At 39.9% G+C, this 21,436-nt stretch overlaps 1 protein-coding gene across 2 annotated transcripts in view; it reads right to left on the bottom strand.

Annotated features, from left to right (window-relative positions):
- The window catches only part of MGAM (maltase-glucoamylase), a 198,935-nt gene that overhangs the window by 127,205 nt on the left and 50,294 nt on the right, over window positions 1–21,436 (bottom strand). For both annotated transcript variants that reach the window (XM_077148064.1, XM_077148056.1), the window contains exons 28-44: window positions 16,015–16,169; window positions 14,726–14,894; window positions 14,366–14,462; window positions 13,231–13,343; window positions 11,942–12,067; window positions 10,661–10,789; window positions 10,286–10,396; window positions 9,895–9,957; window positions 7,257–7,391; window positions 6,681–6,768; window positions 5,707–5,845; window positions 4,829–4,962; window positions 4,650–4,684; window positions 4,440–4,556; window positions 3,932–4,080; window positions 3,245–3,329; window positions 1,913–1,969 (exon numbers count right to left, since the gene is read on the bottom strand). In XM_077148064.1, coding sequence (XP_077004179.1) covers window positions 1,913–1,969; window positions 3,245–3,329; window positions 3,932–4,080; window positions 4,440–4,556; window positions 4,650–4,684; window positions 4,829–4,962; window positions 5,707–5,845; window positions 6,681–6,768; window positions 7,257–7,391; window positions 9,895–9,957; window positions 10,286–10,396; window positions 10,661–10,789; window positions 11,942–12,067; window positions 13,231–13,343; window positions 14,366–14,462; window positions 14,726–14,894; window positions 16,015–16,169 — 1,902 coding nt within the window. The remainder of the gene's footprint in view (window positions 1–1,912; window positions 1,970–3,244; window positions 3,330–3,931; window positions 4,081–4,439; window positions 4,557–4,649; window positions 4,685–4,828; window positions 4,963–5,706; window positions 5,846–6,680; window positions 6,769–7,256; window positions 7,392–9,894; window positions 9,958–10,285; window positions 10,397–10,660; window positions 10,790–11,941; window positions 12,068–13,230; window positions 13,344–14,365; window positions 14,463–14,725; window positions 14,895–16,014; window positions 16,170–21,436) is intronic.

Below are 21,436 nucleotides of genomic sequence, written 5' to 3'. Positions count from 1 at the left end.
CTATGTTCCATTCAGTCATATTCAAATACATCCAAGTCCAGAACAGAATTGACAAACTTTGTAAAGAGCCAGAGAGAAAATAATTTAGGCTTTGTGGGCCAGATAGTCTCTGTCGCAACTACTCCATTTCATCATTGTTGCATAAAAGCAGTATTGCTGACAACAATGAATATGCATGACTGTGTTTCAATAAATCTTTATTTATGTAATCAGGCAATGGCCATATCTGGCAGTGGGCCTTAGTTTGCTGACCTCTGCTGTGGCAGAAAAGAATAGGTACCCCAAACTAGCAGAGATTAATTTAGGAGGCACTTCTCCATTAATCTCAACCACAGAATTTTCATTCCAGTTAAACATCAAAATTATCTTTTTCTAAATGGCTTTTTCCCTCAACTTTTGCTTCCTACATGATTTCTTTTCTCTTTCCCCCCTCAATTAAAGCTATTTTCTACTTAAAACCTATGTATAAAATCTGCTACTCCAGGAAGCTTTTCTTAATTAGCCCTCATATTTCATTTTATTCATATGATATGAATAAAATATTTACATATATGCTTACATATGTATTCATGTTTATGACATGCAAATGTTTGCTTCTGGTTAGATGGTGAACTTCACAGGAAACCTTGCCAGTATTCAAACAGCCCAGAGGTGCCTAGGGCACAATTTCTAAGGAGGTTCTCCCTCTCAAGAACATGGAAATGGAGGGTCAGCATTAAAAATAAAAAATAATTTTAGAAAAGGAGTGTCTCCTTAAATTGTGTGCTCTGGTTCCTCACTAGCTTCCCCAGGTGAAGGTCTTATACCGAACCTCAGTATACTCAAAATGACTAATGTTAGTAAATGGACAGTCACCATGCAAACTCAGGATAAAAACTGGGCTTACACTTAATAGAGTGGTACTGCCCAGAAAAGCCCTGGTTGGAAAGTACGTAGCAGAGTCTTGATGTATTGTCATCCTGAGGACAGAGCCACCCTGGCTAGGAAGGGAAGTACACAGGGGAAGATGTAGGGATCCACAAGACAGAGAAAAGGTAGAGCAAAACTTCTGCTGTCCTAGTGCAGTTTTCACCTAATTCCACTGCAAGTCCCTTGATGAAACAGGGCAGGGCATGCTCTGTTTCACATCTTCCTGTTGTCATCCCTTTGCTATATTTCCAGTCCTCTGTTTTGCTTCTCCTCAGAAAAGTCAGAAAAGAAGGCCTGTTAGTGGAAAGGAACCATCCTCTTTGATTCTTCCCCAAGATGCCAAATTCCTCTGTGCCCATACAAAAGAGCACTGTTCTGAAGCTACTTTGGAAAACCCTGTTTTCCCAGATAAGCCTTGAGGTTCAGACTGGACCAGACACTTTTTATGACAGAGAGGTCCTCGCTGAATCCTCATTTATAAATGTACTTGCATTGTTCACACTCACAAGGGTTGGGTGCCATACTGCTCTGTGCATTTATGCAATGCCTAACAGCTCACCTACCTCAGATAATTACATTTAATGATCTTCTTTGAGCATCTATGTGCAAAAGGAGGTATTAATAAAAAAAAAAGAGGAAAACACTCCTGTATTTATGAACTTATAGTCTAGCAAAAGAAGATAAAACAAAAACTATAGTTGATGGCACAGCGCAAGAGAGTAGTGGTATATATCACTGTGAAGAGCAGAAGTATAAGGAAAGATCAAAACTAACACATAAAGAATACCCAAAAAGCCAGAGTGAGATGCTTCACTAGTTATTTTACAACAGTGCTGTGAGGGAAATGGTTTTACCCCATTTGGAGACAACAAAAGTTATGTTGCTAGGCCACATAACAGGCAGATTACAGAGCTAGAATTTATCCTGTCAGGTTGTCAGAATGTACAGTCTTTGCACTCAACAACCCTCTCAGATTGTATAAACAATTAAAAAAAAAACTTACAGTGTAGTAATCATACCAGTGGGCTCTAGGGAAATATGCAGTGACATTTCTGGCATTCTAAAATTAAAAACAAACAAGGCATGGGTTCGGTTATCCAAGGCAAAGTAACCAATCTGCATAGTAAAGGAGTTAAAACAATATTAATTAATTACAGGTCTAAGAATGTTCTTTCATGAATTATAACAAATGCACAACAGTAAATAAGGTATTAATAATAGGGTGGTATATGGGGAAAATACAGCTAATATAAACCATGGAAGATAGTTACTCGTATTTTAACATTCTTTTATCAGTTGTAATTAAGGTAACTACTATTAAAAAAAATAGCTTCAATTACAAAATAATTGCATGCTCTGGGTCCTCACTAGCTTCACTGAGTAAAGGTCCTATTCCAGGACCTCTACGATTGTAACAAATGTCACACACCAATGTAACGTGTTGGTGGTGGGGTGGTATATGGGAATCCTATATTTTATGCGTGATTGTTCTGTAAACCCACAGCTTCTCTAATAAAAAAATTAAAAAAACAAAACAATAATCATGACCTTGGAGTCACATGCCTATCTCTCTAGAATTCAGCAATATTAGAGAAGCATTCCTTCTCTTCCCTCTCCTCAAACAGAGATTTGCCTACCTAAGCTTTTGGCTTCTCTAAAGCCCATTGGGATTCAAGATTTTTAGAAAATAAAATCATCATTTGCTTATAGGATCACTACATAGCCTTCCTAAAGAAACAAACTAAGGTTGGGTGTGGGACAGAAAGAAATTTTGTAGGTTTTATTGTTTTAGTACCTGAGAACTACTGGTAAGTGCAATAAAATTTGGGAAGGATGCAATTAGCAGGCATTTTAATCAGAATCCTAATCATCATCAGAGGAAGTAAAGAAACGGCCTTTGTTGCCTGAGGATTTCTTATAAAGGGAGAGACGGGAAGGACAAGCAGCAAAAATGAGATTTACACATGCTGCAAGCAATTATCCTGCAAAGTTTTCTTTTAATGGAGATAGAGGGTTGAATGAATTGTTTATACTACTACCCCACCTAAACCCATACTTCTTACTCCAGGTAATGGAAAAAGGGTTCAAATAGATCATAATGTTTTTTTCCCTCTTTAATTGTCCTATGAACCAGAATTACCATGCTGGTTTTAAAAATGAGGGAGCTGAGACTGAGAATACCTAAGTGTGTCATGGACTTCAGCTCAGGGAGAAAGGAAGATGTAGAGGAGGGATAAGAAGCCATGCTGCATCACCCTCAGACTTGACTCTTCTCACCCCCTTCACCAGGCCTCTTGGGCAGCATCGTCTATTGAACAGAGGTCTCCATACTCACAGGCTCCAGGACAGGGCTGACCAGGAAGGCTGGGCCCAGCAGGAACTGACGGTCGATAGCCCAGGTCACCTGATCTGACACAAACCTGAAAATGGAAACCAAAGTTTCACAATCAGGGCCCCTGCCCAAGGCCCTTAAGAGACTCCTCCGGCTCAGGTCCAAGTAAGAAATCCAGCCTGCAGGTTCGGCATCCTTTATTCTTTCCCTAGGTCTAATTCATCAGGTACATACAGCCCCCACTTTCTGTATGTCACATTCTTCAAACTCTAGAAATGACTGGAGTTCGGCATGTTCCACTTGTAAAGGACATCTACATTTCTATTCTAAAGTATATCTACATTTCTTATCCAGATGCCTTCTTTGGTGACCTGAGCCCATTTTGGCCTGGGACCACGTAAGTAAACTGCTACAAAAGATAGGTAGACATTGATAGACCCAAACTAGAAATTATTCTGTGCCATATTGTACCATGCAGGAAATTTTTCATGCAATAGTCTTTTATCAAGGACCTATGGCATGTATGCCACTGTGTTAAAAGGAGTAGCAAATTATGGTTTGTGCGCTGGGGAGGTTATGGGAAAGGGCAGTCCAAGTCTTTAGCTTAACTTGGAAGGGTATATTTTTCTTCTTATCATCAATTAGAATTCAATTAGCCACTAGTTATCGAGATTCAGGGTAGAGACTCACTCATGGAGAAGAGGCCGCACAACAGTGCTGCCCTCAGTGTGGGCCTCGTGCATGAGTGTGTAGAGGTATGGCAACAGCGTGTATCTGGCCTGCAGGACACTCCTGGAGAGGTTCACAAAGGCCGCATCCCAGGAAACAGGGTCTTGTCTCTAAAGGAGAAAAAGAAGAGTGTTCACAGATTCTGAAGGAAGGTCATTGAAAGCCTATCCCAAATGAAGATTATGCATGGCTAAACCAGGGATGACTGTTTAAACCAGAGATAACTAAAAGATTCATGGAAGCCTTCCCAGGACAGTAAATCATTCTTCTTGGTATATGTTTGGTGTAACTCTGCCTAAATGAAAAGAATAACCTCAAGAACCTCAAGAGTATGGTCCATTGAGACACTAGGCTTTAAGGATTTTGAAGATGTCCCCAGGGAGTACAGATTTCACTAACTGCAGCTAAAACCTGGAGGTTGCATTTTTTATGTGACGCAAATCATTTGAGGTGTGCACTAACGTCCTACCCTGGTCCCGATGGTATTGTGGTTCCTCGAAAAGGGGTAAAAAGCCCCCAGTTGCATCCAGCGAGCACACATCTCATATTCAGCATCTTGAAAGAACCCACAAATATCTGCTCCTGTCTAAAATAAGATGGAGTAAAACAAGCCTGTTGGTGATTTTCCAGTGATGTTGCCATCTGTTTGGTGATTAGGAAGGATCCAAAGGAAACTTACATAGGATATGCCAAACAGGCTGAACTCCATCATGCCTGTAAAGAGAAACACAGCTGCATCAGATAAGGCACTCCTAAACATTTGGCCTGCCTTCTCCCCCCCTTATCAGAGACTCCTTTACCACGGATCCTTAATTCCCCTCTCTGACATCACAGGGCCCTGGGAACAAGCCCACACACCAATGATGGATTTCCTCAGCTGGTCCCACGCAGCCGTGTTGTCTCCCAGCCAGTGCCCTCCCCAGCGGCCAGAAGAGGGGAAGGTGGAGCGGGTGATGACAATCCCTCGCTGCCCTGTCACCTCCTGCACAGCTCTGATTAGAGAGGAACAGAGAGGTGATTTGAAGACAGAGAAAAGAAGTAAACTGAGGAAACATCATGGAGCCTCTCCTCAGAAAGCTGATGACTGACACCAGAAGATGGAAGTAATAACAAAGAACTTTACAATGCATTAAACTAGAAATAGCAACTAATCATTCAACCTTTCTAATTATTCACTCAGTAATTGGTTTTATACATTTGGGGGAAAAGGGGTAAATTTCTTTATATTTGCTTAGGATAGTTTTTATTCTTTGACAAAATGGGACTGTGCTAATTCAGCACATCAGCTGACTGTCAAACAAGAAGGACAAGAAAAAACAGATTTGTTTCCTAGTGCCTGCCCATGCAAAAAAAAAAAAAAAATAGACATGCTTCACTTTGGAAATAAAGAAGAGAGATGCTCAGTCCTATGTGTTCCCTTTGCCATTTGTAAAGAAAGTTATTATAGCACCTACTCTATTGGGTAATGCCCGTATTTGTCTTCCATCAGGACTATTCGTGTCTCACTGGCAGAATGGCCTTATTTATATCTGTATTTCTAACTTCAATCATGCAGCCTGGATCTGTGCTCAGTGAATGTTTGCTTAACAAATAAGAATTGCTAAACCAGACTTGTAATTAAAATCTTAAAGCTTTGAATGGGGAATGAAAGGAAAAGCAGGGTAGCTGTGTCAGTCACTAACTACTGCACGGGATGCACGGGATGCACTGGATGGAGGAGGGGGATGGTGACTCACTCGTACGTGGGTCTGGTCTGAGACCACCCGTACAGGCTGTGGACGTCATAGTGCCGCACCGGGGAGCCATCTGGTAGGATCTGCTGACCCTCCATGCACAGGGTTTTGCTGCTCAGGCCCCTGTCCCTGGACTCCAGGTCTGAGGAGAAAGATTTAATGATTTGAAAACCACCCTTGATCTTGCTTTATCCCTGACCTCTCTTGAAGGGATCAAACTAATTTTAAGATTAACCTAACCCCTGGAGGTCTCTCTCTCCTCCTTCCCAAGGGCACAGAAACAGCGATCAGTTCTGAGTTGCAACAGTGCCTACAAATGTTTCCAACACCAAGTCCTCTGGTACTTTCTCAAGTCCCAGGAGAAAACAGGAACGGGAGGAAGAACCCATAGTTCTAAATTGATGCGACATTCTGATCAAGGCTTTTAACATGGAAATTACTTCACGTAATTCTTATAACTCTATGAAAAAGGTATCATTTTCCTCCTTTTATGGCTCATAGAACTACTGACATTTGTAAACATCAAGTAATCTTTTCAAGGTTCCACAATTTGCAGAAAAAATAATTTCTGGAACCAAGACATGATCACAAGCATAATTCCAAAGTCCATTCACTCCCTGACAGAGGGAAGGCCCAACTTACACCTTACTTTTCATTTTACAAACTCTCCTTGAGAAATTAATATAAGCCTGAAGAAAAGATATCCAGCCATGAGAATCTTTGGAGACATTACCACCATTGAGTACTTTTTGAACAAATACCAGGAATTCACCCTTTGGGGCCAGTAATTTACACACACCCTACTAACTGGGTGAAGTGCTTGAAGAACTTTTGTCTTTGATCTCCAATAAACCACTTCACAATTGAGGATACTTCCTGATAGGTCAAGATGAAGCCCTGGCTGCTGGGGTCCTGCAGGAGTCGGTAATATCCCCTGTGCCATGGCAATGCCAGTGGAGGAAGCCAAGGGTCCTTACGTGGAATGAAGGGAGGGTGGTTCAGAGTGGCATCTCTGCAACCTGGAGCAACTGCCCCATTCACAAAGCTCGCTGGCTCATTCATATCCTAGAGATTTAAATCACAGATGTATCTTACTTTTTAAATAGTTACACCTTGCCAATTCAGAGACAACAGTACAGTAAATAAATTATTCACAAGCTAATAATCACGTAATTACCAATCCAGGGAGACTCATCAAATCCTGGCAAGAATCGGTTAGAAATATAAATTAACCTCTACAAAAAATGACTAGCTTGAGAGTGAAAAGTAAAAATATTCTCACTCAGGGTGTGAGGCAAGGCTTAGTTCCAAGGAATTCCCAGAAACAGCATTAGAGGTTTTACAGGTAGGAACTTCAGGCAAGGTACAAAGTGTGAGGGATAGCAGAGCTGTCCCACACCTGACTGGAGGAAGTACAGCCTGATATGTCCAAAGGCCTTGGATTATTAGCATTGTCTTGACTAAAGGTCAGTGCTCAGATACACAAAATGCTCAGATATACAAAAATAGGCACACACCTATTTCCAGGTACAGACACATACACACACACTTACAATCCACATGCCATCAAACTTCAAGCTTTTCTCTGGATTCTGTGGGTTGGTATATAGTTCTTTCAATTCCCTCTTCCACCACACTGCAGTTGAATTACGGAAAAAATCTGGGAAGGCCACATAAGCTCGGTATTGCTGTAAAAATTAAATATAATTCGTTTGTTCCAAACAAACATATTAGCAAACATTTACTGAGAACTTAACCTGAGCAAAGTCCTGTACTGCATGGTGATAGATAATCCAAACAGAATCTAAGTAATGTTCTTGGCTTGTTGGAAATACATTGAATACATAGGAGAGACGTTGGCATGAATCACACACCTTTGAAGCATTTGGAAAGCATCCCCAGGTGTTTTCCCTTTTGTCCGAACATAAATGATAACAACCAATACTAATAATTTCATAGTTAGATGCCCAACTTTTAACTCCTGTCCTACAATAGTCCTATAATCCTATCCTCAAAACTCCTCAAAGACAAAACATGAGCCAGGTGGAAGACTGCCACTTGAAAGGAGCCAACATCAAATGCCTCGTCAACAGGTTAGAAAAACCCTTTGGAGGATCCTCTCCTGTGTGAAGCCCACAAGAAAAAGGGGAGGAAGGGATACGATTTTATCTCATATTAGAATATATGGCTAGCATGCACCTGTGTTTTCTAATGTGTCAGAATCACATGAAAGCTGCAGTTGTATGTCAATTAAATTGTTAGGGCTTAAAGAGGAAGTTTCAACCCACCCTTCTCTTCTTCTTCCCTGGAATAATAAAAACCAAGCCTTTATTTTAACTTGGAAAGAAGATTCAGGATACAACTCCTTACCTATATTGTAAGCTTTTTGAGAGCAAGAATCTTGTTTTATATTCTTCTCATTGATCTTTATACTCCCTACAGTGCTTATCTTATAATCTGACATAAAATAAACGCTCAGGGTATAACTGTGGATTCATACCACTAAGCAACAGCAAATATCCATAAATTCCTATTTACCCTATGTTGCTTGCTATGGAACTTTATGATCTTTTGCATATCTCTGTAAACAGGTTCCTCTATGTTAATGGCTTTTAAGAGTAAAAGAGCTTAATAACGCTTTGGGGTAAAGGGGGGAGGTGGGGAGAGGAACTTGGTCGAGGGAACTTCCAGTTCTTATATATTACACAATAGACAAAAGATATGTAAGAATGCATGATAAGAGACAAAAAAGGAACTGAAAGAGAAAAAAAACGGATCAATGTATATAGCTCTGGCTCACCAAGAAGCGAAAGGGTAATGAGTCACATCACAGAGAATCTCATGAGAGAGAAGCATGCCAAGGACGCTATTTGTTATAAAATGGAAGTAGAAACCACAGAACCAGACAGAGGGGAACTTTCACCAGAAACAGAGAGCTACAGTTCAGGTAGGGTTAGAAACGATGGAGTTGGGGTGAGGGGAGGGAGGATTAGGAAAAAAACAGTCAAAACTGCAGTTGCCTGAGGCAGAATTGTGCCCTCTATAGGTTACAGTGAGTATTGTGACCAACTCTAATTTATTAAATGTTGCTGTGATGATCCTTACTCACAATAAAAGGTATTCTCTAAACTGATGGCTTTGCCTTACTTCCCTCTGTGTTCATTTCTTGCCTTATTGCTTCTGTACAAACTTGCCGCACTGCTGCATCAACAGTGTACCCCACTTGCTTGACTAGCCCCAGGAACACTTATCAGAAGCTACTATGTGTTATTAAAATGCAGATTCCTGGGCCTCACCCCCAACTTACTGTACCACATGCACTGCTAAAATTCCTGTACAGACATCATAATCATTGTCAAGGAGCTAAAGAGGGCAAGGTAAGGTAGCGCTCCAGAAAAGCTTCCTATCCCAACCTTCTGAATCCTACCTCAGGTGCTATTAGAGCAATTGATAATAAAATAGACAGCCTGCATCAATCCATTAGGTACATGTCTTGGCCAGAGGATGGGACTGAAGGCTTCCTGGCCCAGTGAGGAATCATATATTTATTCAAGCAACAAAGACTGAGTGAATTTCAGTTCCAGAAGTTATGGGCTACCTGGACTTATTAAAAGTAAGAACTAGTTCCCAGGAGAAAGCAAATGTTGATATAAGTCTGGAAAACAAAGCTAAAATCAAAGTTGAAGAATGCAAGGAGGGACAGGACAGGGAAAGTCTAGAAGAGTGAAGATAAAGAAGCCTGGGCATGAAAAAAATAGATGTACAGAGTAAAGGGTCCAGTCTCTAAAAGCTGGTATTGGAGCTCTTTAAAAGGGATAATCAAAGCAATAACAATAACAATAAAAGTATTAATTCAAGGAAAAAATAGTGTTTCTTGGAGGTGTCATCCAGTAGAAATTTCAAGAACCTTGGAATCTGACAGGTCTGGATTTGAAATTACCATTCTGTCACCTAAAACCTTGTGACCATGGACAAGTTATTTAATTTATTAATTAGTTATAAAGTCTTAGTTATCCTGGGGGATAATAATACCTTCCTCCCAATTGGGGGTAAAATATTGCCTGTAAAGTGATTGTTATACTGACTGACACTCAGTAGGTGTTTCCTAAATGTGGAATGCCCGTATCCTGGGCGTGGTGGCATCTTCCCAGCAACCCTGCCTGTGGTCAACACTCAGAAAGGGCTCTTTACCTCCACTTGACTTTCCCAGTCAAGAGATCCATTAATAATGATCCCAGGAAGATCAGGCCAAACCTAAGGAGAGAAAAAGGATATAAAAATGTTCAAAAGCAATGTACTAGATAAGTAACCTTATATAGTGCTTCCTATGAAACTCTAAATCATGGGCCTATAGGAAATACACCTTTGGCTTTCAGGCAGAATTGATAGAGAGAAAAGTGGGTCCCACAATGCACCTATATGCCTTGTAAAATGCTTAAATGAGTCAACAAATATTGAGTGAGAAGAGAATTTCTGATCTTGAAGCCCAAATGCAAAGGGCAAACATAAATGCACAGACACACTACAGTTACCAACACCCACAGTCAAGCTGGGGACCAGTGGACCATCACTCAGATCACACCTTTCCCCAGACAATGCCTCCATTATTTGGTGCTGTGATGAAGACATCATCCTTCACACCCCGGGTGAACGCAGGATAGGGCTGTGTCTCGTTGCCAGAAATGGCCGGGTCCTGAAAACAAAGCACAGGTCAGGTGGGGAAACCAAAAGTGGAGATTGACCAGCGACAGAGAAAAAGGAGAGAGCCTCAAAAGGGAAGGTCCTGGCTTCAACCCAAACTACCCAGCTTCTGTGAATCCTGAGAAATGCACCTTTCCTATTGGACCTCAGTTGTTCTGCTTGTAACATGAAAAGAAATACAACCAAAGGCTTTCTCCTCCAGAGCCTGCTCACGCTCCCAAACAAAGCCACGCCTACAATACACATAAGCACGAACCAGAATAAGGATGATCCGCATCCCATTGGCTTTCATGCGGGTGATCAGAGCTGGAAATCCAGTGAACTTGGGGCTGAGGGTGAAGTCCAGCTGCCGCTCCATGTAATCAATGTCTGAGTACTGCACATCCTAGGGGACGGCACAAGGGAAACGGGTGGAGGGTGGCTAGAAGAGTCTGGGTTCCATGCGCAAACAGCCCTCCACTACCCAGTGGTGAATTCCAAATGGCTTCTTTTAGGCTTTCAAGTCCTACCTCTGTCATCTGTTAGCTATTGGATCCTGGGCAATTCACCTAATTTCCAAATTTTCAGTCACAACATAGCAAAAATTAAGTTAGCAGACAATCGGGATGATAATACCTATATGGCAGGGCTATTTTGACAATAAATGAAACACTGGATGAGGAAATGCTTTGTAAGCATCTGAGAGAAGGAATTTTCCCATTACCTCCATGACCTTGCTGGCCATGGTAGCAACAATACATGTTCAGAGAAAATAACCTAATGTTAGCTATCCAGCACTAATATAGCATGGACAGTAAATCTACTAAAAAATAAACAAGCACAAAGCCTACAATTTCTTTGGAATATCCAGTCTTGGAGCTTATCAGACACATAGCTTCCTTATTAAGAATGACATATTGTACGCTATGCCTTCCATTAAAATGAACAATGTAAACAAACAATAGAAAAGTAAAGGAAATAAAAGTCTAAGTGGTTCGCAGGATCAATTCTTTATCTTTGGACCCATCTTTTCCTCAAGTGAAGAACAAAGTTTGTTTCCATATGTATATTCTTTGGAAACCAGTCTCAGGATCATTACATTCAACTCATAGTTAGCTAAAAGCTGAGGAAACACTGTGCTGCAGGGCCTGAGAAATGCTGGAACTGAATTTATACTATATATACAATGGTCTGATTGAATTTAGGTTAATTCTTTTTTTAATTAAGGTAAAGAGTTCTTTGGGAGCATCTAAATGTTTTGAAGTCACGTAAAATAAAAAGAAGCATAGTCTAGCAGAAAGAGCCCTGGAGTCCCTATCTCTTCCTCCACTGGAAAAGCACTCTTTGAGTCACCATTCATTCTAAAGTAAGGAAAATGACCCCACCTATGTCACAGGATTGGGGTGGGGCTCAGTGTGCCATTGTATGAAAAAGCACTTTGTAACTTTGTAGAGCCCCCCCCACACACACCCAAATCAGATAAATTAATCCAGGCATAGAGATAACTAGGATTAGTTATAAGGTCCCAGAACCAATACACCACAGACTGAGAACATACATAGGGGACCTGGGCAGCCACCATCTCATCATATAAGCTTGCAATCTCCGAGTCGTTCTGGTATCCATAGCGACACAGTTGAAACCCCAAGGACCAGTAAGGTACCATCACAGGTCGACCAATCAACTAGAAAATAGACAGAAATATTAGTCCCCAAAAAGGGTAAACTGAATTAAAGTTGTATATAGAGTAATAAGAATATTTTCTCAGTACCCCAAGTTAGGCAATCAACAAATTCAAATCCAGAAAGAAACTGAGGGGAATCAAAGAGCAAAGTTTCCTGTTAGACTTAAGCTCCCTCTCAAGGATTTCTTGAAATTTTGATTTTATGCTGATTCCTAGAGGTAGTTGAGCTTACTGGTGAATTGCACAAAATCTGGAGGCAAAATGCATGGTTAACATATAAGCTCCAACCCAGGCAGATGTGTGACCTTGGGCAAAACTGAAGTAATCTCTTTGAACCTCAGTTTATTCATCTGTAAACTGGGGATATTAATAATCTCTATGTCATAATGGTGGTTTTTTTTACATTTTTTAATTAAATTTTTTTAAATAGTAAAAAATATCAAACAAATGCAAACATTCGTAACTTTTGATCATCCCATTCTACATATATAATCAGTAATTCACAATATCATCACATAGTTGCATATTCATCATCATGATCATTTCTTGGAACATTTGCATCTATTCAGAAAAAGAGATAAAAAGAAAACAAAAAAATTCATACACACCATACCCCCCATCCTCCCCCTCACTCATCACCAGCATTTCACTCTAAATTTATTTTAACATTTGTTCCCCCTATTATTTATTTTTATTGCATATGTTTTACTCATCTGTTAATAAGGTAGATAAAAGAAGCATCAGACACAAGGTTTTCACAATCACGCAGTCACATTATGAAAGCTATATTGTTATACAATCATCTTCAAGAAACATCTCATAGTGTTTTGCAAGGACTGAAAGAGTTAATACATATGAAGCATTCTGACCAGGGTCCGACATTGTCACAAGCATTGCCACTCCACAAATCCAGCAGCCAACCTAACCACCACCATCATTGCCACTACCCCTGTTTCCCCCACTCTGAAATACTTAGAAAGGCTAGAAATTTAATTTTTATTGAAATATATTTACTGCTCCTTATTCTATTATCTATCTGGCTCCCAGAAAGACCAACAATTCTAGTTATTATCTGAGAATAATAAAAATCTCTGTACCTAAGGTGGTTTTGGACTTGCAGAATGTGCTGTATAAGTACATGATAATCAGTTGAATTCTCCTACCTCGGTGTACTGCTGAGTGACAAGCTCTGGAGTTGGACCCAAGACCACATAAAAGTCCAAAATTCCCCCTGTAGTACGGTATGTCAGGGCAGGCAAGGGCTGGAACGTCACATCTGAAAATATAGGAAAACACCAACCTAGCTGGAAACCTTCAAGGTGAGGAATTATTCCTGAAATTAATACCTTTTCCCTTTTCTTGTGGTATCCTACTGCAGAATTTTTAGAGAAGATTTTTTTTTCTTTTTTCTTTTTGCATGGGTGGGCACGAGGAATTGAACCTGGGTCTCCAGCATAGCAGGCAAGGTGAGAATTCTGGCACTGAGCCACCATTGCATCGTCCTAGAGCAGATTTTAAAATCTCTGGATTTTAATTTGTTGACTGCCTAACAGGGGGTGCTGAGAAACATACAGAACTGATCTACAGGATCCTTTCCTGGATTTTTATTTCCTTGGTGTGCTTTATTATCTTAGTATACGTTCTGTCATTCTGCTTTTATTGTTATTATAGCTTATTATTTTGAAATAATTTAATACACAGTAAATGCCCAAACATAATACAGAAAGTTCCCATGTATATTTCCTCCAGGTTCCCCCAATGATAATCTTACATAACCATAGTATATTGATAAAAACAGGAAACTGATATTGACAATAACATCATTTACTTAGGTACAGACTTTATTTGGATTTCATCAATTTTTACATGAGCTTTCTTTTTCCACTCCTTGATTAAGGCTTTCCTATATACCATATGCATTTTCTCCACCCCTCCCACCCGCAAAATGAGTGGTCTGACGTACAGCTTCACCACTAATTCAAACTATATAGATGGCTCCCACTGGCTTACCTCAATGATATTTAGGGCTTGCTTGGTTTTGTTATTCCTTCACATATGACTTTCACCAAAAAAGAATTGGGTTAATTAAATTCATTTTATCTACTCAACCAAAATAAATAGAAAGTCTAATCAGAGAAAACACAACACAACACAACACAACACAGCAGAACAAACTAAAAACACTGTCCCTCAGATTTAATAATCTTGACTTTCAAGGAAAAGCTAGACCAGACACATTCTAAAGTTACCCAAGGACTGGTTCATAAAAGTAAGGAGGGGACACCGCCGTTAACTTACCCATGGCATTGCTATTGAGCAGAAGCACACCGTGGGCATTGCCATCCTCTTCCAGTCCCATGTAGTAGGGATGCACACCATAGGAATTCTTCTTGTACTGGGATAGTCATGGGGAAGAAGTGGTAGGAGGTTAAATGACATTGTGGCTGATAAAGAAGCACAATAAATTGACCACTAAGAGTTCTAATCTTGTCTGTGAAATAAATTAAACCCATGAGAAACAAAGGAATATGAGAAATGGCCCATTTTCCAAAAACAGAATACGACAATACAAGTTGAGTCTGGTAAGATGAAGCACAAAGTGTACCCAGTGAGGGTGGAGAGAGGCAGAGATACATATTTCAAAGTTTCTGTCGTTACCCCTGGGGGTTGGTCTCGGGAAAACATCCCCCATGTGTGCCAGTTCAAATCTCTCGGATAGGCTGTGTGCTCATTTTCCCCAAAACCATAGATGTACTTGGAGGGAAGGCGGGTGGAGATGCGGATGAACATGTCATTGAAGGTGAAGCCAAGGATCTGAGAGTCCCAACTGCCACACAAAAGGGTAGATTTGGAAAAGAAATGGGTTACTCTATCAGCTTCAAGCAGCTGACTTTTCAAAGATAATTTCCACCCCCAGAATCTGCTCATCTGCCAAACAAAGCATAAACTCTATTTGATTAAAATAATCATAGATTCCCTTGATAAAGGCCCAGGAGTCATCTTTCATTCCTTTATTTCCCTCTATTCACCATCTCCTTTCAGTTCTTCCTCCAAAATGTCACATCCCATCACTTCTCACCATGACAAGTGCTATCACTCCACACCAGCCCTAGCTTCCTCTCTTGACCCCAAAAACCTATTTTCTGTGTAGTATGCAGAATGATATTTTAAAAAAGTAATTAACATTTTATTACTTCTCTGTTCACAATTCTTCAGTGGCTTTTCCTTAAAATATTACAAAAAGCCTTGAAGGCCACACCTGATCTGGAGTCAGATCACCTAACACTCCTGCTTCATCTCCCTCTACCTAACTCTTTACTTGATAAACTGTTCCAATCCCATTAAACTGTTTCTGGTCCTTAACATGCCAAGTTTGCTCTTGCCTCATGGCCTGTGTGTTTATCATTCCTTCTGCCTTAAATGTTCTTTACTTTCCCCGTATCTCCATGTGGGTGGGTCCTTCTCCTCCTTCAGGTCCTATTTCAAATGTCATCTGTTGGAGAGGCTTTCTCTGACCACAGTATCAAAATCAGCAACCACTCCATAACTCTTTATTATTATGCTCTATTTCCTGCATAGCAGTTATTACTACCTGTATTTCTTTACTTATACTACAGCTTAAATTTTGTCACTATTTTCCTATTATCTTCTGTCACGAGAAGAGAGACTTCATCCATCTGTAACCACAGTACCTAGAATAGCACTTAATCTATAGAAGACATCCATATATACTTGATGAATGAATCCACAGGTACATGAAACTGCTTCAGGAATTATTCCAAAAGGTTAAAGATATCTCATAAGACAAGATTCTAAGGAAATAACTTGTTTATGAATCTGGAAATGGGCAGTGTGATGTTTTCATCCATGAGATTTCCAAGGACAATGGGTCTAGTGATGAATATACAGAGCCTTATTAACTCCAAATCCGAATGGGAGCCACTTACATTATAGTGCCTGTACTCTTCCGACGAATTTCAATTCCAAATGGGTTCTTCTTAATGAGAACATCATAGAGTTGACCCTCAGAAGTGCTGGATGGAACCTTAGGTATGTTGAGGGGGACTGGGACTTCATACCGATTGTGGTTGGGATCATAAATCTAGGGCAAGAGGAAATTGATTTGAGGCAAGGAGGTCAACTTAAAACTTATACCCATAGAAGAACCTTGTAGTCTTTGACAAAGGGTCTGAATGCTAACTTTTTTCTTTAAACTCATGATGTTTTGGATTTAATTAAAATATTAAGGAGAATGCCAGAGTTGACAATTTTATCTGAATCTGACGTATTTCATTTGTAAGGACCCTATTCAGTAACACATTCACTTTGTCATTGGTGTTACCTAGGAAAATCAGCCTGCAATCAATGTGGTGTTTATGAATGTATAATTTATTACTTTGTGTGTGAGCATATGCATATATGTGAATATCTGAAAACTTTTCTGAATTGAGTAACATCTCCCCCCAAAAAAACATAAACTCTATTTGATTACATGCCCTTGGCAACAAATGGTATCTAAATTCATTCATTAAGTATCTACTATATTCCTGACTAATACTGCATGAGATGCTAGAAACACTAAACTGAATAAGACATGGCTATTGTTTTTAAGAAATCCAAGTGCTAACAGGAGATGGAAAAGAGAACCATAACACCTGGGTGATATGTGCTAATGTAGAGCTCTGTAGAAGTCCTGTGAGATTCCAAGGTAGAAAATGCCAGACACTATTTCTGGGAAACCAAGACAGTTTCATGGGAGAAATATGGGTTGAGTCTTACAAGCTAGGCATCCACTAACCAAACATAGAAAGGATATAATATTATTCCAAGTAGGTAAATTGCAAACACAGAGGCACACTATTAAAGTGGTGCATACTTTGAAGAGAGTTACTATATGATCATGAGGCAGAATAGGTAGAGGTAAGAATTAAGGTTGGAAATCCAAGGAAGTTCATTAATTTCATACCCATTGGGTGCCTACCCCATACTAGGAGCTGTGGGGAGGGATACAAATATAGAAGAGCATCATTCTGCATTGGAAGATATAAAAGAATTCATAGTCTAGGTTGATGTCCAATTGTGTAGAAACCTTTTAGGCAAACGTTGGCCTGATCTCTTTCATTTCCTCCCTCAACCCATTTTACCAGACTCTGTTAAATTTCAGAAACACACAGTTGAAAGGACAAATTCTTGTCCTTGAGAAGCTTACAGTTTTGTAGGGAAACAGACATAAAACAACTAATTACTTCCATTGTAGTTACTTGAATTAGTAATTACGTCAATGTTATTGAAGCCATGGAAGAGAATGAAATTGCTGCACTTTCATGGCTATTTTACACCTATCTCAAATTCAGCATCCAAAACTGAGCTCATTATCATATTTTCCCCAAGCCCAAACCTTTTCAGGTTAGTGACATCACATTTATTCAGAGGCTCAAGCCAGCAACTTGGGAATTATTCTTGATACTTCTCTCTGCCTTATGACTTACTTGCAATCAATGACCAGATCCTGTAATTCTACCCCCTCAATGTCTCTCAAATACCTCCACTGTTCTCTATCACCTTTCCTGGACCCTACTCCAAAACACTTTGATTGTTCATCTGGCTACCACAATTGCCCACCAGCCAGTCTCTCCATGTCCATTCCTGTCCTCCTGACGATTTTCCTTAACAATAGACCAGGCAATATTTTCAGGATGCAAGTCGAAGCAATGGTTTCTCATTGCTCTTAGGATAATGATCTAGTATATTGTAGCATGATTAACTTAGAAGGGTAAACTTATTTTAAGGTTATGGAACTTTGACTAAAAAGCAAAAAGTAAGAGTTCCCACAGAGAGCGCAGCCCAAAGGGGAGCACGGCCTGCTTTCTCAGGCCATGCCTGCCCTGGGCTGGCAGGTGGGTGGGGGGCCCTGGGGAGGCCTGCTGTCTCTGCCCAGTGTCCTTGCCGTGACTGCCCACTGGTGGGTCCAGGTCCGGAGGTTGCGGTGGAACCCTGCCTTCCCTGCTCCCCAGGATGGCCTGAGGCAGCAATAGTCTCTCCAAACATGGGCCAGGTTGCTGGGTTTCTCTGCCCAAACCTGCCAAGTGGTGGGCATGACCGAAATAAGAGATGGGGGCTTCACCAAGGGCCACAGATGATATGGGGAGACTAAAGGGCCTAGAAGGCCTGGGCTCAAGCTCAGCCCTCTCTTTAGGCCATGGAGCCATGCATTTAGGGACTTGGGGTGGCCACTGTGTCCCAACTGAAAGAGATGCCTCCTTGACCTGAAAACAACGGAATGGTTAGTGGGCAGTTAGCTTTGCTTGGTATCGGAAAAGAGAAATAGAACAATGGGCTCTGTTTGCCCAATAAGAAGTGCCCACCACCCTTTGGGAATATTTACTAGCCATTTAAAGAAGGCCAGTGTATACGATATTAATCAGCTGCTCTCAATACCTGCCCCCAACCTTTTAAAAGAAAACCTTACTACATCTAGGCTTTCTATATGTAAAGAGGTTGCCAACGTATGATAGAGTTAGAAAATCACACATCTTATAATCCCCATTTGTTAGGGAAAAAATCATAGAAATGTCTTTGAAATGGAATTTAGACTATCTCTGAAGTGACACCAGAAAGACACACGTGCACACTTCTTCTGTGGGTTAGAAAAGGTGGAAGAGAAGGTTAAGAAGAGAAGAAGAAGGTTCTGTGCCAGACCAGTCAAATTTAAAATATAAAGATATTTTCATATTATAACCATCATTCTGTGTGTGCATTTACTCCTCACTACTCTATGCATAGTTGACAACGGTAAGTGCTTTTTTGAAAAATCATTTCTTCCTAGATGTTCTGAAGTTTCTGACATGTTAAAAGTAGGAGTAGTAAAAGAATAGATTTTGTTATTATCTTTCTGTTAAAATTCATATGAAATATTATGGAGTTTTTGGGAACGGCCAAACCACCCCTCTGAGTAGTATACATTTTGTGCACTGGTTTTGGAGGAGAAGGAGGTGCAAGGGGCTCTATGTCACTGTGTTTGTATTGAGGCAAGAGTAACCATTACTCCTATGTTGGTGCTTTGGTTTTACTTTACTGTGTACATAGTGTATATAATGAATAAACATGTCCTAATTTACATCTAATCTTCTAGATGCTAAAGGCTGTCAGGGTATGACAAAATAGAATTAGCAAACTAATACTTTTTGTACATTTTGTGTACATTTGCACATTTTGTTGAAATTCTTAGGAAAGACTGTCTTCTGAAATTTTAAGCATTGTAGCCCCAGGGTTGGTAAAGGAGGGATAAAAGAGAAGGGTTCTATCCTGATACTGTCACAAATTTTAGGGACTTCCAAGTCAATAGGCCAAGCCCTTGATTTTGAGGCTGCTTTTTGTGAAGCTTATTTCTGTAGTGGAGCATATAAGCCTACCTGTAGTTATACCTAGGAGTTACTTCCAATAAACTATTTTGTTGCTCAGATGTGGCCTTTCTCTCTAAGCCTAACTCTGCAAGTAAAATCACTACCCTTAGCCCTGAGGGGCATGACATCCAGGGGTGAAAATCTCTCTGGTAACATGGAACAGGACTCGCAGGGACAAGCCTGGCCCTGGCACCGTAGGACCAACAATGCCTTCCTGAAGAAACAGGGGAAAAATACGTACTGTGCAGTTTGTTTGGCTGTATATATAATGTATATAAGGGACACATAAGTCCTAATTTTGCAAAATCTAGTCTGTAGATGTTAAAAAGGTTGCCAGTGTATGACAAAATAGAGGTTATAAAATTGGTATTTTTTTATACTTTGTGTTGAAATTCATTAGAAAAAGCTTGTCATAATGACTTTTGGGTATGGATTTGCCCAACCACCTCTCAGCATTACATTTGCCTGTACTTGCCCACTGAACTGGTGGTGGAGAAAAAGAAGTGAGGAGGGAATTGTTCGAGTCCAAGATGGCCATGTTTAGGAGACACCTCAGATGTCTCCTTTGCTATGTGTGTCCAGTTTTATTTAATAATACTATTATGCATGGAAAAATAAGTTCTTATTTGAAATACTAGTCTTTCTAAATATTTAGAAGTGCTTGCTGTGTTTAAAAATAGAGGTAGTAGGATAACATTGTAAATAACTTTTAAAAAATTGATGGGAAATAGTGTTTTTGGGAATGGAGTTGTTAAACCACCTCTGAACATTATACTCTTGTACTTGTTCATTGGTTTGAGGAAGTTGGGAGGGAAGAAATTGCAAAAGGTGTTTTGCTACTGTGTAGTAGAAAATTTCCAATCACCCTTTGCCCTATATATTGTGTACATTCATTTAAGTTTGCTGTAATGTATATATTGTGTATATACTGGACAAATGAGTCCAAATTTTATAACATCTAGTCCCTAGATATTAAAGAGGTTGTCAATGTATGACAAAAGTAGAGTTAATAAACTAACACATTTTGTACACTTTGTGTTAAAATTCATAGAATGGCTGTCTTCTGCAAATAACTTTTGCAAATGAAATTGTAAAAACACATCTAAGTGGCATACCTGCCTGTAACTCATCCAGTGGGTTGTGGTGGAGAGAAGGGATTGGGAGAAACACAGGGCTCTAGACCAGAATGTTTCTATTTAGAAGACACTTTGAGAAATAACCATTATTACATGTGTAGTTTATTCAGCACTACTGTGTATATAGTGGGCAAATTGAAGTCCTTATTTGAAATGATGTTCACATGTGCACAAGGTATGTTAAAAGAAAGGTAGTAAATTAACACACTTTGTAGATAGTGCTTTGTTAAAATTCATATGAAACATCTTTTGGAAATTATTTCCAGAGCAGTTCACATTCTGTTTGTGCTGTTACTGGCAGGAGGAAAAAGAACGTGCCAAGGGCTCTATGCCAGTAAGTCAATAGTCAGCCAAGATAAACCAACACCCAAATGTTCTGTGCATTTTGTTTTACTCTACTGTGTATATAACGTATATAATGGACAAACAACTCCTAATTTTTTATCATTTAGTCTTTCTAGATGTAAAAGAAATTGCCAGTGCATGACAGAAGTAGAATTAGTAAACTAATACATTTTGGACCTTTCATGTTAGAACTTATAGGGAAGACATTGTTCCGAAAATGACAGAATTTTCCTTGTCAAAGCAAAACTGTTAAAATCCCCTCTAAAAGTTGGAGATGCTACCACTGGGCTCATAGAGGTGAGAAGGGGAAGGATTGTAGGCCAGAATGTTCATATTTAGAAAACACTTTCAGATTATACCCTCTGATACATGTGCACTGTTTATTTCAATGCTACTGTGTACACTGTGACATTGGGACTTTGAATTAGCAAATATTCACCAGAAAAGTCTTTGAAACATCTAGTCTTACTAGATGCTTAGAAGTA

This window comes from Tamandua tetradactyla, chromosome 1 (assembly GCF_023851605.1).
Source record: "Tamandua tetradactyla isolate mTamTet1 chromosome 1, mTamTet1.pri, whole genome shotgun sequence".
Classification (NCBI taxonomy): Eukaryota; Metazoa; Chordata; class Mammalia; order Pilosa; family Myrmecophagidae; genus Tamandua; species Tamandua tetradactyla.
This window is presented reverse-complemented; position numbering and strand designations above follow the sequence as displayed.